The sequence below is a fragment of the Carassius carassius genome, chromosome 10 (genome assembly GCF_963082965.1).
Source record: "Carassius carassius chromosome 10, fCarCar2.1, whole genome shotgun sequence".
NCBI classification, from domain to species: domain Eukaryota; kingdom Metazoa; phylum Chordata; class Actinopteri; order Cypriniformes; family Cyprinidae; genus Carassius; species Carassius carassius.
In genome coordinates, this window is record NC_081764.1 from 17,824,142 (window position 1) to 17,837,553 (window position 13,412).

At 36.9% G+C, this 13,412-nt stretch overlaps 1 protein-coding gene across 1 annotated transcript in view; it reads left to right on the forward strand.

Annotated features, from left to right (window-relative positions):
• LOC132151916 (heparan sulfate 2-O-sulfotransferase 1-like) overlaps positions 1 to 13,412 on the forward strand; it is an 84,286-nt gene that overhangs the window by 65,524 nt on the left and 5,350 nt on the right. Inside the window, exons 2-6 of the mRNA XM_059560462.1 lie at positions 7,764 to 8,002; positions 11,921 to 12,006; positions 12,338 to 12,476; positions 12,566 to 12,663; positions 12,810 to 12,967. Coding sequence (XP_059416445.1) covers positions 7,764 to 8,002; positions 11,921 to 12,006; positions 12,338 to 12,476; positions 12,566 to 12,663; positions 12,810 to 12,967 — 720 coding nt within the window. The remainder of the gene's footprint in view (positions 1 to 7,763; positions 8,003 to 11,920; positions 12,007 to 12,337; positions 12,477 to 12,565; positions 12,664 to 12,809; positions 12,968 to 13,412) is intronic.

Consider the following 13,412-nt stretch of genomic DNA (forward strand, 5'->3'; position numbering starts at 1 on the left):
TGACTTCCTGTAAAGGCTCTGTTTCTTCAGGTTCTGAGGTAGTTAGATAGCTGTGACACATTTCGGTAGAAGCGTACTGTAAGTCTAAGTGTACATTGGTGGGCGCCACTGCAGGGTTTCCGGAATCCTGTTTGAATTTGCATCATTCGTTGCTCATCTCAAGCTAAATCAATAGATGTTGCTGGTACAGTTTCTGTAGCAACCTTCAAGAACCGTCCCCTTCATGTTTATGAGGTTTCATCTACATTTCCAGTCAATCAGAGAAATGCACCTTCAAAATGTATTTTATACCTCCTACTTTCTGTCCCACAGGCGTCAGAATGCAAACTACCAGCACATAGTCTGAGTCATTCTTTCATTTCCAGGGTCTGCAAAAAAAAATTGCAAGGGTCATGCAAGAATCTGAAAGTATTGGAGGTAAATATGAAGAGAATATATTTTGAACCGTTTGCAATGCACAATTTCTGCTTGAGGAGTGTTGTTCAGGAGCAAAATGGAGCATGCTGCATAAATTAGTCACATTTATTCTTATCTTTAATCATCAATAGTGAGCAAATACAATCTGCTGAACTATTAATTTATTTTTTAAGTCTTTGTTGAAAACACTGTATTAACATACTTGTCACATTTTCTCCTTATGGCAGACAAGCAGTGCCACCTAAAAAATAAAAAGGAATCAATAATTTATTATTATTTTTGTATTAATTTTAAAATGTAAACATATATTTTTAATGTAAACATATATTGATTTAAAATGCAGCATCAACAAAACAAAATTCTGTCCCAAAAGTGTGTGCGATAGGGGAAAGGCTTTAACATATTTTACAGAAATTATTTTATTTATTTATTTATTTATTTTATTTATTTAACACTAATATCACTTAACAGATCATTTTACAAAAAAAAAATTCTGACACCTTATGGTACTCCATACATACCTGGCTCCAAAATCACCTGAACACGAAACATGTAACATTGTTTTAAATGGTAATATCTCTTCAAAAATAATTGTAAAGAAGTATTAAATAGTTTTGAGGGTCTTGAAGCAGTTTTAATGTTTAAATGTTAAAAAGTTTTGGTTTTAAGTTTTACATTTCTATGGTTCTCCTCTTGGTTGAAATTGACCCAAATGCGTTATGAGGGATTATGATAATAAATTAATTGATTCCTTCATTTTATTTTAAAAGGCGCTGTTTGTTATTTTTTGACTGTACTAAAGCATATAAATACTATAATATGTTTGCCAAAGTTACTAGTTTCACCAAAAAACAATTCTACTTTAAAATGTGCTTTCTGTGTCGGAATGTCTGTTGTTGTTTTTTTGGTCTGTGTGATTCCGCCCACTGCAAATTAACTCAATAGTATTCAACAAACAAACTGGTTCAGAGATGGCATATTCTACCCGACCTAAATATTTTCGGCATCTGTCTGAAAAGCTCTATGAGCAGAGGCATATTATAATGCAGATAAATCAAATCAACTTACAGTATAAGGCTCGTGCCCTTCCAAGTCAATTCTGCCTGTTTGTATACCATATAAGCTTCGAGTCTGAGCAGGGGGGAGTGGGAGAAACAACTTTCTCCAATATTTAAAATTTGGACTGTAGTGTCCATTTAGTCCTCCATATTTCTCAATCGTATATTAGGTTGAGATCTGAAAAGAGCTGATTTAATCACAGTAAAATAACTTAATATAGGTTTGTTTTCCAATTTCAAGCAGGAAACTGTCTTTTGTCATGTTTGAATGAGCTTCAAAACTGACAGAGAGTCAGAGAGTTTTGCCTAAGCTGTGCAGACGTGCTTATACACATTTAAAGACTGCTGTCATCGCTCAGAGATGCTGATCACATACCTCTTATTCCAAGCACACAAGAGTGCTCTTCCTGCTGCTTGTGGTAGTGAGGTGTACTTCAGCGCTGAAGTTCAGTACTGCCTCATGAGAGCAACAACAAAGGCTTCAATTCCAGCGGCTAAACTTTGATAGTCGCAGCGTTTCAACTACACTTTTTTACTAGCTTATGACTTCTCTTGAGCTTTTTCTTCAGAGGAAAGGCACTGGATTATGATGATAAATAAAGGTACAAGAATAGGGCATAGCTGGGGGAGTGATGGAAAGGAACTTCAGCCATTATTTGAGGGAACGGCATACAGGTATTGGAGAAAGCGTAGATATCAAAATATTACGTTGACATATCCCTCTTCCTGTCCTCCTCCGAGCATGAGCGCTCTGACCCCTTTCTTAAAATGTAACATTTATTTAATTCCTTGAAGATTAGATGATGCAAAATATGTATCTGATGTATTTCAAAACCTTTAGATGTAAATACAGAATACCCACAAAACATTGAATCTCCGACTACCAGTTCATTCCAGATAAGCGCCACCTGCTGGATATGAACTCGTAAATAAAGTAACCATAAAGCCATCCAAACAGTTTAGATTTTAATCCCATCAATGCTCATCTGTTCATTAAAACCCTATAAAAGACATACGCACCATCTATCAAGTCTTTTCTTTGACTACAATAGGGGAAACTTTTGAAGATACATTTTCTTTTCTACATAACTGAATATATATTCTCAAGCCACACAATTTCTTTGTGTGAAAAAACCCAAATTTAAGTCATCTATTTACTGTAAGGCTTGCCATATCTATTTAGCATATCTGCATATTTAAACTTGGCTGAAAAAAATGTATATGAAGCTTATATGAAAAAAAAGTGGTGTTCTATGGAAAATGTAATTAATAAATAATACAAATTCCTATAGGTTTGTAACAACCTAAGAGTGAGTGATGTTTTAGACCTATTTTTCTTAAAAGTATGTATTTTATTCAAATATATATTTAATATAAAAAATATTTACATTGATATAGTTTTATTTTTTATACAGTTACTGTATTCAGTAGTACGTAATGTTATACAAAAAGTCCAGTTTGTTTCTGTCTACCCATCAAATGATGTACTGATATAGAGATGAGGACAGCAGTTGATCAATTCTGATGGTCGATCAGTTTTGTGTCGCATTTAATTTGTGGATGAAACACCTCCAGGAAACCTGCTGAGCCTCCACATGAGGTAAAGCCCTCCCGAAGCCCTCGCCAGTTTGGCTACCTGGTGGCTTGATGCTGCCCTCTACTGTTCAGAACAGAAACCAGAGAGAATATGAGATTCTGCGTAGATGTTAATGATCTCCCAACAGACCTTGCTTTCATTACAAAATCAAAAACCCCTCAAACAGCTTCACTAATTATGCATCCTCCTCTTAACATCATCAAAGGCTTAATCATCTGGAAAGTCGTTTGCTTGTCAGGAAAGAGCAGGTTGGTTTGCTAATTAAGGTGAGTAATGCAACCGTGCCTGCTGGCCTCTCCCTTTTTGCTGTTCTCGGAAGAATAGTTGAGCTTTAGATGGATTTAACATAAGATGCATGAGTGTGAGAAATGCATCCTTGCTGTGATTATGTAAAGAAGCTGGATGGAGTTGGAAGGCTGTGGGGCTGTAATGGACATTATGTGCAATGACACAACTGAGCCATCTCCATTGCTCTCCATTAAGAGCAGTTTCAGCCTTCTGTTAGTGCCAGCAGAGGACAAACACCACAGCTCAGGTTTCAGGCGTCATCACTTCTTCCCTATTACACTCCTAACCCTTATCTATGATGCCGTTTTCACTACTTTATGGCTGCACTCTATGCTGAGATTGAAATGGCACGACAAAACTAACCATTTACATTTCTAGTTTCTTATCATACTTACTTTTATTATCATTCTAAACTATTTTCTTGCAGTTGATAGTTGCCACGATCGAGGACAACTTAGTAATATTATAAAACATGCTGTTAATTAATATTAATCAGTACTTAATTGCAGAATTGCACTCTAGGAAACTTTTAAAATATTGCAAAAATTTTTGGATATTGTTTATTTTTTCATGGAAAAGTCACCAATTTCTATAGTTTATATGTATATCGTAATTAATCAAAAGTCTGCGGACAAGTGTTTTCTCTTACCAACAATGCACTGCACATTGTAAAACACATTTTAGTATTTTTATGTGTCTGTAATGATGTGGCATCCAAAGGTTTTTTTCTTTTCTTTTCTTTTTTGCTCATGTTTAATGTTTAATATACATTTATATATTATTTTAAACAGTTAACATTTTAAACCTTAATATTGTGAATTATTGTGAAAAAAAACTTTTGTTTTCCAGGAGTCTTTGATGAATAGAAAGTTCAGAAGAACAGCATTTATGTAACATGGAAATCTTTTTGTCTTTTAATGTATTTTTTTTAATCAAAGTAATGCATTCTTGCTGATTAATAGTATTCATTCTTTTAAAAAAAAATCTTACTGACTTTTGAATGGCAGTGTACATAACTTATTTGCATTTACTTACTTCATACATACACATTTTTATAATATTACATGTATTTTTATTTAACATTTTGTTGGCTGCTTTCAATGTGGGCAGGGCTGTGGTATGATTCTCAGAAATAAAAAAACTAAACAAGCATTCAAAAAATGTATTGTTGTTGCAGGTGAGGATATGTGTTAGGGGAGCAGTCATGGTGTAGACAGCTATGTTGATTTGGGATAGTGTCCTAGTTAGATGGGCTGTCAGACTGAGTAGATGTGATGTAGATGAGATGTCAGGCTGAGTGTTGTTCGAGTAAGAGTAGCACAGCTGATGCATAGAAGCTTGTTAAGACTTGATCAATATTTTAAGTGGCTAATTTTATGCACTGGTAGGTGTGCTCTGTTGAAGACTGATGAGTGTATTAGCAAACTGAGTTTTGTGTAATTGCTGTGTGGAAAAATGAGCATATGATACAGCGTGGTGACTTGGGTGAGATTTCATTATATTTTAGCTTGGCTTTTGTTTTCAGGATCACTGTGCATTTCTATTATTAGGGCACAGAGCGTAAAATTCCACACTGTTATTTAGCTTGTTTACACTTCAGAAGAGATTATCCTATTTAAGTCAAATTTAAGTGGCTTTGTGTAATGAAAGTCTATTGTTTATCATTGTTGAAAATTGCAAATCTACTACAATGCACAATATCCAGTTTTCTTTTCTGTTTTGTTCTCCTTTCATACAAAAAATGTGCAGCGATGCATCAGATGGTAATGATAGTGTGGTATTAATTTATTCAAATTGAAAATTGCATTGTAGAGAGATACGTTATTGGCTTTATTGTTGTGTATAGAGGATTTTGTATGTACTGTTTGGTGTTTTCATCCTGAACTCTCTTGGCTCCACATGAACCGCAAGGGAAATCTTCTTTTGTTGATTGTTGGTCCCCTTATGAGACATTGTTGTCTTTTAAAAGCATCTGGTAGACACTGAAAATTTTGTGAGGAGTGTTTCCTTTAGACAGTAGAGTGTGACCAGCTCAGACTGCACATTGTTCACAGTTTGGTCAGAAAGGAACAGATTGATAAGTCTAAATGATTCACATTGAATCTGATTGGTGACCCACTGTTGTTCAGTCAAGACACACTTTGAGGTGCAATGTGCTTCCCTTACAGATTTTGAAGATTGGAAACAGCTGCCAAACATAAAAGCACTGTATAAAACCAAAACTGTAAATATTTAATTTGAAATTCAGTTATGAATATGTATAAGGAAAATATGCTTCAATTATTATTAGGCATGTGGAAAGTTTGGCCCATACAGTTAACTGAAAATGAATTGTATTTAATTACTTGTTTTGTGTGTGTGTGTGAGTGTGTGTGTGAGTGTGTGAGAGAGAGAGAGAGAGAGAGAGAGAGAGAGAGAGAGAGAAGCTGATTGTGAAATGGATACTATATTCTATATACAGGTTTTAGATTGAAAAAAAAAGATAACTCTTCATCTTGCAGTGATTTAAACTTTGTAAGTGTCTCTGTGATTATCTGGATTCTAAAGATATGGAGTACAGCAAACAAATAAAATGGATGTGATGTTTTATGCTGTGCTTTTGTGTATCTATGGTTGTATTGTCAGTCATTGGATAGGAGAAAACATTATGTAATCCCCCGAAAGGTGTTTGCAGTAGATGAGTAAACTGCTTTCAATAAATTCAATAAAAACATGTATTGATATGACCATTAAATACAACAGATTTAAATCATTAAAGCCACGATTTTAATATTAATACATGGGAATTCATATACATTCACACTTTACGTTAGATTATTTACGTTTTTTAGCTGCTAACACGTAAGTATTTGTATGTTTTACTGCTATAAATACGTCAAAGTTGTACGTTTTTATGTTCATGAAAACGTAAGGAAATGTATGTATGGTAGAACCACATTTAACGTAAAAATACACACGTATTATCATGAGATCACGTTGGATTATCTTGTGTGGTCCCTTATTGTCTCCACCATCAATATGTCATATGTGCAGCTCCTAGATTGTAACCTATAAAAACCTATAAAACCTATAAAAAAATAAAAAATGCATACCAGCGCAAAAGTGAAAATTTTAAGCTATTCTCTCTTGTAGTGGTTCTCAGTTGAATTTTTTTCTGATATTATTCAAAATACAGGGTAATTACTACATTTATCCTATAATTACTATACATGTTTTGTCTTTTGGATATTTTTCTCTACTTGTGTATGTTACATTACACTTTCTTTGCACCGTTTTCTTTGTTAGCAGCTGAGCTGAAAATTCTTTGCCAATATAAATGTACAATCATTTGTCATGCCAGTATATTGAAACAGAAATCTGAGGGATTTTATGGTGCAAAATTCTCTTGACAACTTACTGCTGGCGTGAAGTTATTGTGTTTGAGTGTTGAGTGTCTGTGTGTGTACATAAAGCAGAACACACACTGCTGCTGAAACTGCTTGCTTTGTTTTCTCCCCTCGCTCCATTATTCAGGCTTTTTCATCCTGCTGCTGTTTTCTGTTACCTAAATCAACAGGTGGCTGAAGGGACTGTTGGGAACCTTTACATATCTTTAGCTGCCCCTAACTTTAAACTTTATTTAGCTACATTTCCCACCAGCTACTTTTTTGTTGTTGTTGCATAATCTACAGTTCTCCTTGCAATTTAACTTTGATCATCATGATTATAGGAGTATTTTAAAATAGAAAATGCATTACGCAGCTCTAATGCCATATTTATTACAATTTAAGGTCAGATGAACTTTATTTCTAAATGTCAGGCATAACATGGCATAATGAGATGTTTGAGATACTTAACACCCTTTTCCACTTTGTTTGGACAGACATGAGAGTGACTAGATGATGACAATTTTTGGTTAAAATGTCCCTTTGTGGGAAGTTGTGGCCTAATGGTTAGAGAGTCGGACTCCCAATCGAAGGGATGTGAGTTTGAGTCCCGGGCTGGCAAAAATTGTGGGTGGGGGGAGTGCATGTACAGTTCTCTCTCCACCTTCAATACCACGACTTAGGTGCCCTTGAGCAAGGCACCGAACCCCCAACTGCTCCCCGGGCGCCGCAGCATAAATGGCTGCCCACTGCTCCGGGTGTGTGCTCACAGTGTGTGTGTGTGTGTGTGTGTTCACTGCTCTGTGTGTGTGCATTTCGGATGGGTTAAATGCAGAGCACAAATTCTGAGTATGGGTCACCATACTTGGCTGAATGTCACTTCACTTCACTAAACCTGTAGAATTTCTACAGTAGTATATTATATAAGTCTATAATAGTATTTATATAATTTAAGATTATTTTTAAATTAAAAAAAAAAATTATAAAGAGAAATGCATGTTTGTAGATGTAAACATGATCATCTCCTCTCTCCTGCAGAGCGCACCATGGCCAGACACGAGGTGCGAGAGGTGGAGCAGAGACAGACACGGGACGGCTTGCGGGACTCTCCTGCATTGCCTGAGATTGAGGATCTGATCATCATCTATAACCGTGTGCCCAAGACTGCCAGCACCTCCTTCACCAACATTGCATATGACCTGTGCGGAAAGAACCGTTTCCATGTTCTCCACATCAACACCACCAAGAATAATCCGGTCATGTCCCTGCAGGATCAGGTAACATGTCCATTACATTACATTCAGCTTATGGCGCTTTTCCACTGCGTGGTACGACTCGACTCGGCTCGGTTTGCTTTCCCATTGCAGTTTAGTACTGCTTGAAAGTGGGTGGGATTATAGACTTATCATTATAGTTGTGCCACTGTGACGACTCGCGCACCAGAGAGACACAGGAGAGAGTAGAGATCCAATCGCTGGTATTTATTAATACAGGGTAATCCAATTCGTGGTCAAACAAGCAGAGGTCAAAAGCCAAAACAGACAGTCCAAAAATAAACAAAACAAATAAACAAAGGAGGGAACAGGAAAGGAACTCGGAAGACGAGAGATCAGGGTGAATCTCGGAAGACGAGAAGACGAAGGGGAATCTCGGATGACGAGAAGGCTGATGACACGAAGGGTAAGGAGTCCATACAAACAACAGGGAAAGACAGGTATTTATAAGGAGGCTAATGACAATCAAGTGACTGCACCTGGTGCAATAAACCGGAGTGCAATTACTGTGAAGACAGGACCAGACTAGAGGAATTCTAGTGCCTACAGTGAAGAGCCCACTAGTGGCAGCCACCACCTAATCTACTGACCACTTTACAGCCATTTCTTTTTTTTTTTATTTGTCTGCAATGGTCGTTTAAAGCAGCAAATGATACTGCAGTGGCTGTTGCTGACTGTTTATATCTAGCAGGTTTGGTGTCTCGTGCCACAAATCAATTGACCGAACAGAGATCTGCAGTGTTTACACGTCACATTTTAGTATTGGTACAGCTTGTTTAGTTACCTCACCCAAGGTGGTACTAAAAAAAGTACCATGCAATGGAAAAGCGCCATTGCATCAAAATGTTTGCCATTTCTGTGAATATTTTGAGATTATTTAACATTTTAGTCCAATTATGTGAACAGAATTCTTAAGTTTTGCAAGTCCACTCATATGAGTTGTCAATGATTAATGAGGTTGTCACACCTAGCTTGTTTGAGCACTTGGTCCAAGGGTTTATATAACTTTATGCGAACACTTCAAATGAACTCAGAACACCCTGAAAGAAGCCACAGTCCTTCTGTGGTTCAGCTGAGTCTCTTTTCAAATCCATTTTCATTTAAAGTGCCACTATTATGGGTAATGAAAGGTTCATATTTTGGATTTGGGAGTCCCCAAGAACAGGTTGACATGCATGCAAGGTCAAAAAACACTTTCATTGTCTTATAATAAGCGATTTGTTTAATGATTCATTTTTCCAAACCCCTCCTTTGCGTGATGCTAGTCTGCGGTGATTGGTCCTATTGGTCTAATTTTCATTTCATCATGCCTGTAATGCCTGATAAAGCAGTGTTTGTGAGCGCAGTGCTGCTGGAAATGTTTCGTAGTTGGTGTAGAACGGAGTAATTTGTTTAAAAGGCAAAAAACACTGTGCAGTTTTACAAAGCCTTCATTATAATGCACAAAAAAAAAAAAAAAAAAAAAAAAAAAAAAATCTTAGCCTGTAACTTGTCGTGCCCCTCAAATGATTGTTTTGCTAAATTGAACTGATCTTTAGACTAACAGACGAACAACCCACTACATTTAATAAATTAATTGGGTTGATTATCCACAGTGGAAGAATCAGGTCTTCGGATAGAAGAATGAATTATGAATTAAATCATTTTTGAAAATTTGATATTTTCATATCATCAGAGAAAGGAAATGAAAAGGATGCATCAGTATTGATTTAATTTATATAGCATGACAAAACTATTATTGTTACATATAATTATCTGTCATGCAGTTGATAAATGACACCACAATAGGCTAATGTGTCTGCTGTGTGCTGAATGAAACTTGAATTAACTTAACTGCATTGCAAAGCATAGAATTTTCCTCCCCTTTATTTCAGGAAGATATGCTGCTCCTAATTATTTTAAAGTGAAGAAACTTTTATTTCTACAGGCCAGTGATGATTCTGAAAGGACATACCTGTAATCTGTTACTATAGTAACGAACACGATTTAATGTGCATCGTGCTCTTATTTTAGTGCAGATGTCTCACAGCCACTGCGGTCAAATATTGAGATAAACTTTATAAAGTATCATCTGTTTATATTAAATTAATATATTTAATTGGTATCTTCTCCGATACCCATTTTGTTACCTCTATTAAGCCTATTATATTCAAACAGCTGGAATGATTCGGGACATTCTACACTTAACGTAGCTTAATGCATTAAAACGGTGTTTTTAAAAGACCAAACTCAGTAGACACTTTAATAATAAAGCATTCTATTCACAGAAAAGCAGATGAGTCCAGAATAAAAACAAAATGTTTAATTACGTGTTAAGTGTTATCCTCCCATAGAAAACCATTGGCCTACAAGGAAAACGCTTCACGTGGCGTAATGCATAAAAAAGTGTTTTTAAACATTTTTAATAAAGCATTCTATTTACAGACAAGCAGGTCATGGGAGTAAAATGATGAACGCATAATTAAATGTGTTGCATTCGTATTCTGGGCTCATATCTGCTTGTCTGTGAATAGAGCACTTTATTAATCATTTGTGTACGGAGTTTGGTCTTTTTAAAACACCGTTTTAATGCATAAAGCCATGTACTTTCACGTTAAGCATTTTAGAATGTCCCAATGATTCATTTGTGAATTTGACTCGTCCAGAAGATTAAACTTGCAGTTTAACATGAAACGGCTTGGGATTCGTTTTATAAACGACTCGTTTCAAAGATTCAGAGTCAGCTCTTTCTTTTGAGAGACAATAACTTTATACATGGTGCACTTTCAGATTTAAAACTTTGTTTTCATTCACTTAGAGCTGTGTTACACACTGCATGAAAGATCATTTTTAAAAAATCTAGAATGGGGCACTTTAAACTATGTAAAACCTCATTTAAAGGGTTCTATATGTGAATCCTGTGATTGCAAAGCTGAATTTTCAGCAGCCATTAGATCAAAAATGCTTACACAGCGTTATAATTAAATAGCCACATACAATATATAAACATGCCAGCTATTGGGCACATTTTACAAGCACACTCATCTTGTGCAGTTCAGACCAAGTGCAGAGGTGTAGAGTGTTTGTACTGATGACATTCTGATTGGTCTTTTGCCCAATTCTCACTCTGACAGTCCAGGTGATGTTAGCGTAGTGGCCCTGTGTTTCTGTCTAACAAAGCCGTCTCATCTCTGGCTCCACCTCCATAATTCATAACCTACTGTCAATATCCACACTGCTGCTGTGCCTTTGTGTGACAAGCAGCGCTGAACCAACAGATAAAAAGAAGAACAAGAGGAAAAAAAAGATCTTGTTGACAGCAGTAAAGAAAGCAATTCTCTGTTCATCACAAGCATTGTTATATAGGGGGACGTGTTTTCAGCTAACAGAAATCAATCTTGAGTTTTATTTGCAGATTGGATGTTGATCCCTTCAAATAAAGCATTTCAGCATCATTTTGACCTCACATGTGTCAACATTATTCAACACAGTATGTGGCTCTGTCAGTATGCCATCATGAGTGTATGTTAACATTTGCATTCACGTCATTGCCATCCACGAAATAATAGGCCTCGGAGCAGGGCGAGGGAAGGTGTTATTTGTCTGTGATTTTCCCAAGGTAATATCCAGTCTAGCTTTCATCAAAGCCTTTCGACGGTGCAGATGATACAACCTTTCCCTCCCAGCAGCGTACAGCTGTGGGACTACAGGGAGGATATTTGGAGAAAACATTGCTGAAATGTGTTTGCATTAAGTAGTCTCTTGGCTGGTTTGTTTAGCAGCCCATGACAGATGCAGTGCGTCAGTGTGATATTGTTATTTGAGATTTGGATATCGCTGATGCTTGAATGATGGGGGCATATCACACATGCAGTAAAATACATTTAGAGGTTTATAAACTGTGCACAGGGACAAATCAAATGTGTTATCTTGTGCTTACAGATGAGGTTTGTAAGGAATGTGACATCCTGGCGAGAAATGAAACCAGGTTTCTACCATGGCCATGTCTCCTACCTGGACTTCACGAAGTAAGTTTTGCTGGATTGAGACAAAACCTTCACTGCGATCACTGGAAGCAGTTGCACTACACTTCATCGTAGTTAAAATGGTTATATGTGTTCTTAAGGCACACAAGTCCTTATCTGATTGCACATTTGTTGTTGTCTACTCCTGATAAATGGACATCCATCAGACAGCTACTTAATTTAGTGACGTGAAAAGATACGTTTAAGTGCTGCACTCTAGTGGTTGAAAGTGGAACGCTTTACATTTTTCTTGTGGATTTGAAGTCTGAAATCAGAATTTTTTTTTCTTCTTTTTGTTTTACATAATCATAATATAATCTGTTTATCTAAACAGGTTTGGAGTGGAGGGGAAGCCGGTTTACATCAACATTGTACGAGACCCTATCGAGAGGTTGGTGTCTTACTACTACTTTCTCCGATTTGGAGATGATTATCGGCCAGGTCTCAGGCGGAGAAAGCAGGGGGACAAAAAGGTATTTTCTATTTGAACTATTATTCAAAGGAATTATTAATTTTCTCCCCATGTGCATGCTAAGGTGCAGTATGTGTGAATGTGTTTCAGACATTTGATGAGTGTGTGTCATCAGGAGGGTCTGATTGTGCTCCTGAGAAGCTTTGGTTACAGATCCCGTTCTTCTGCGGCCATTACTCTGAGTGCTGGTGGGTAATATGAGCAGCCTGTTACTCAAGTTTTTATGTAATGCTCTTTCGCATTAGACAAATTGATTGATTTACTCTTTAGTGATTTGTTCTCTAAAATGCTGTATGTAGGAGCTGGAAATGATCCTGTGTGTCTGTTTGTGCAGGAATGTTGGCAGTAGCTGGGCTCTCGAGCAGGCCAAGTATAATTTGGTGAATGAGTATCTGCTTGTGGGAGTGACTGAGGAGCTGGAGGATTTTATCATGATGCTCGAGGCAGCCCTACCACGTTTCTTTAGAGGAGCAACTGAGCTATACCGCACAGGTACTCGTCCTCTTTTAGGAATAGTTTAAAAAAAGAAGACAGTTCTACTCTCTACATTTACTTTACTTCATCTACTCATCTCCGTCTTTCCAAACCCAACTTTCTTTATTCCATGTATAACACAAAAGGTGAACACAATAGGTTTGTGTGATAAACAGCCTAAAGGTCAAGTTCCAACATTCATGACAGCCCATTAAAAAAAAATTACCTTAATGTGTGATTTATAGATGAATAATTCTTCATCAAGGCCCGGTTCAGATATCACACCCCTATGGTCCACTATAACCTGCATGTTTATGGCCGCGTAACCCTTTCGCGATAAGTAGCCTACGCCTGATCATTCACTGATGGATTGGCGACAGGGATGAGTGCCATCCACCAGGATGCAATCCCCAGCATGGCGCAGAAGGGCGTTGGTGACAGTGTGGACGCACTTCCACACAGA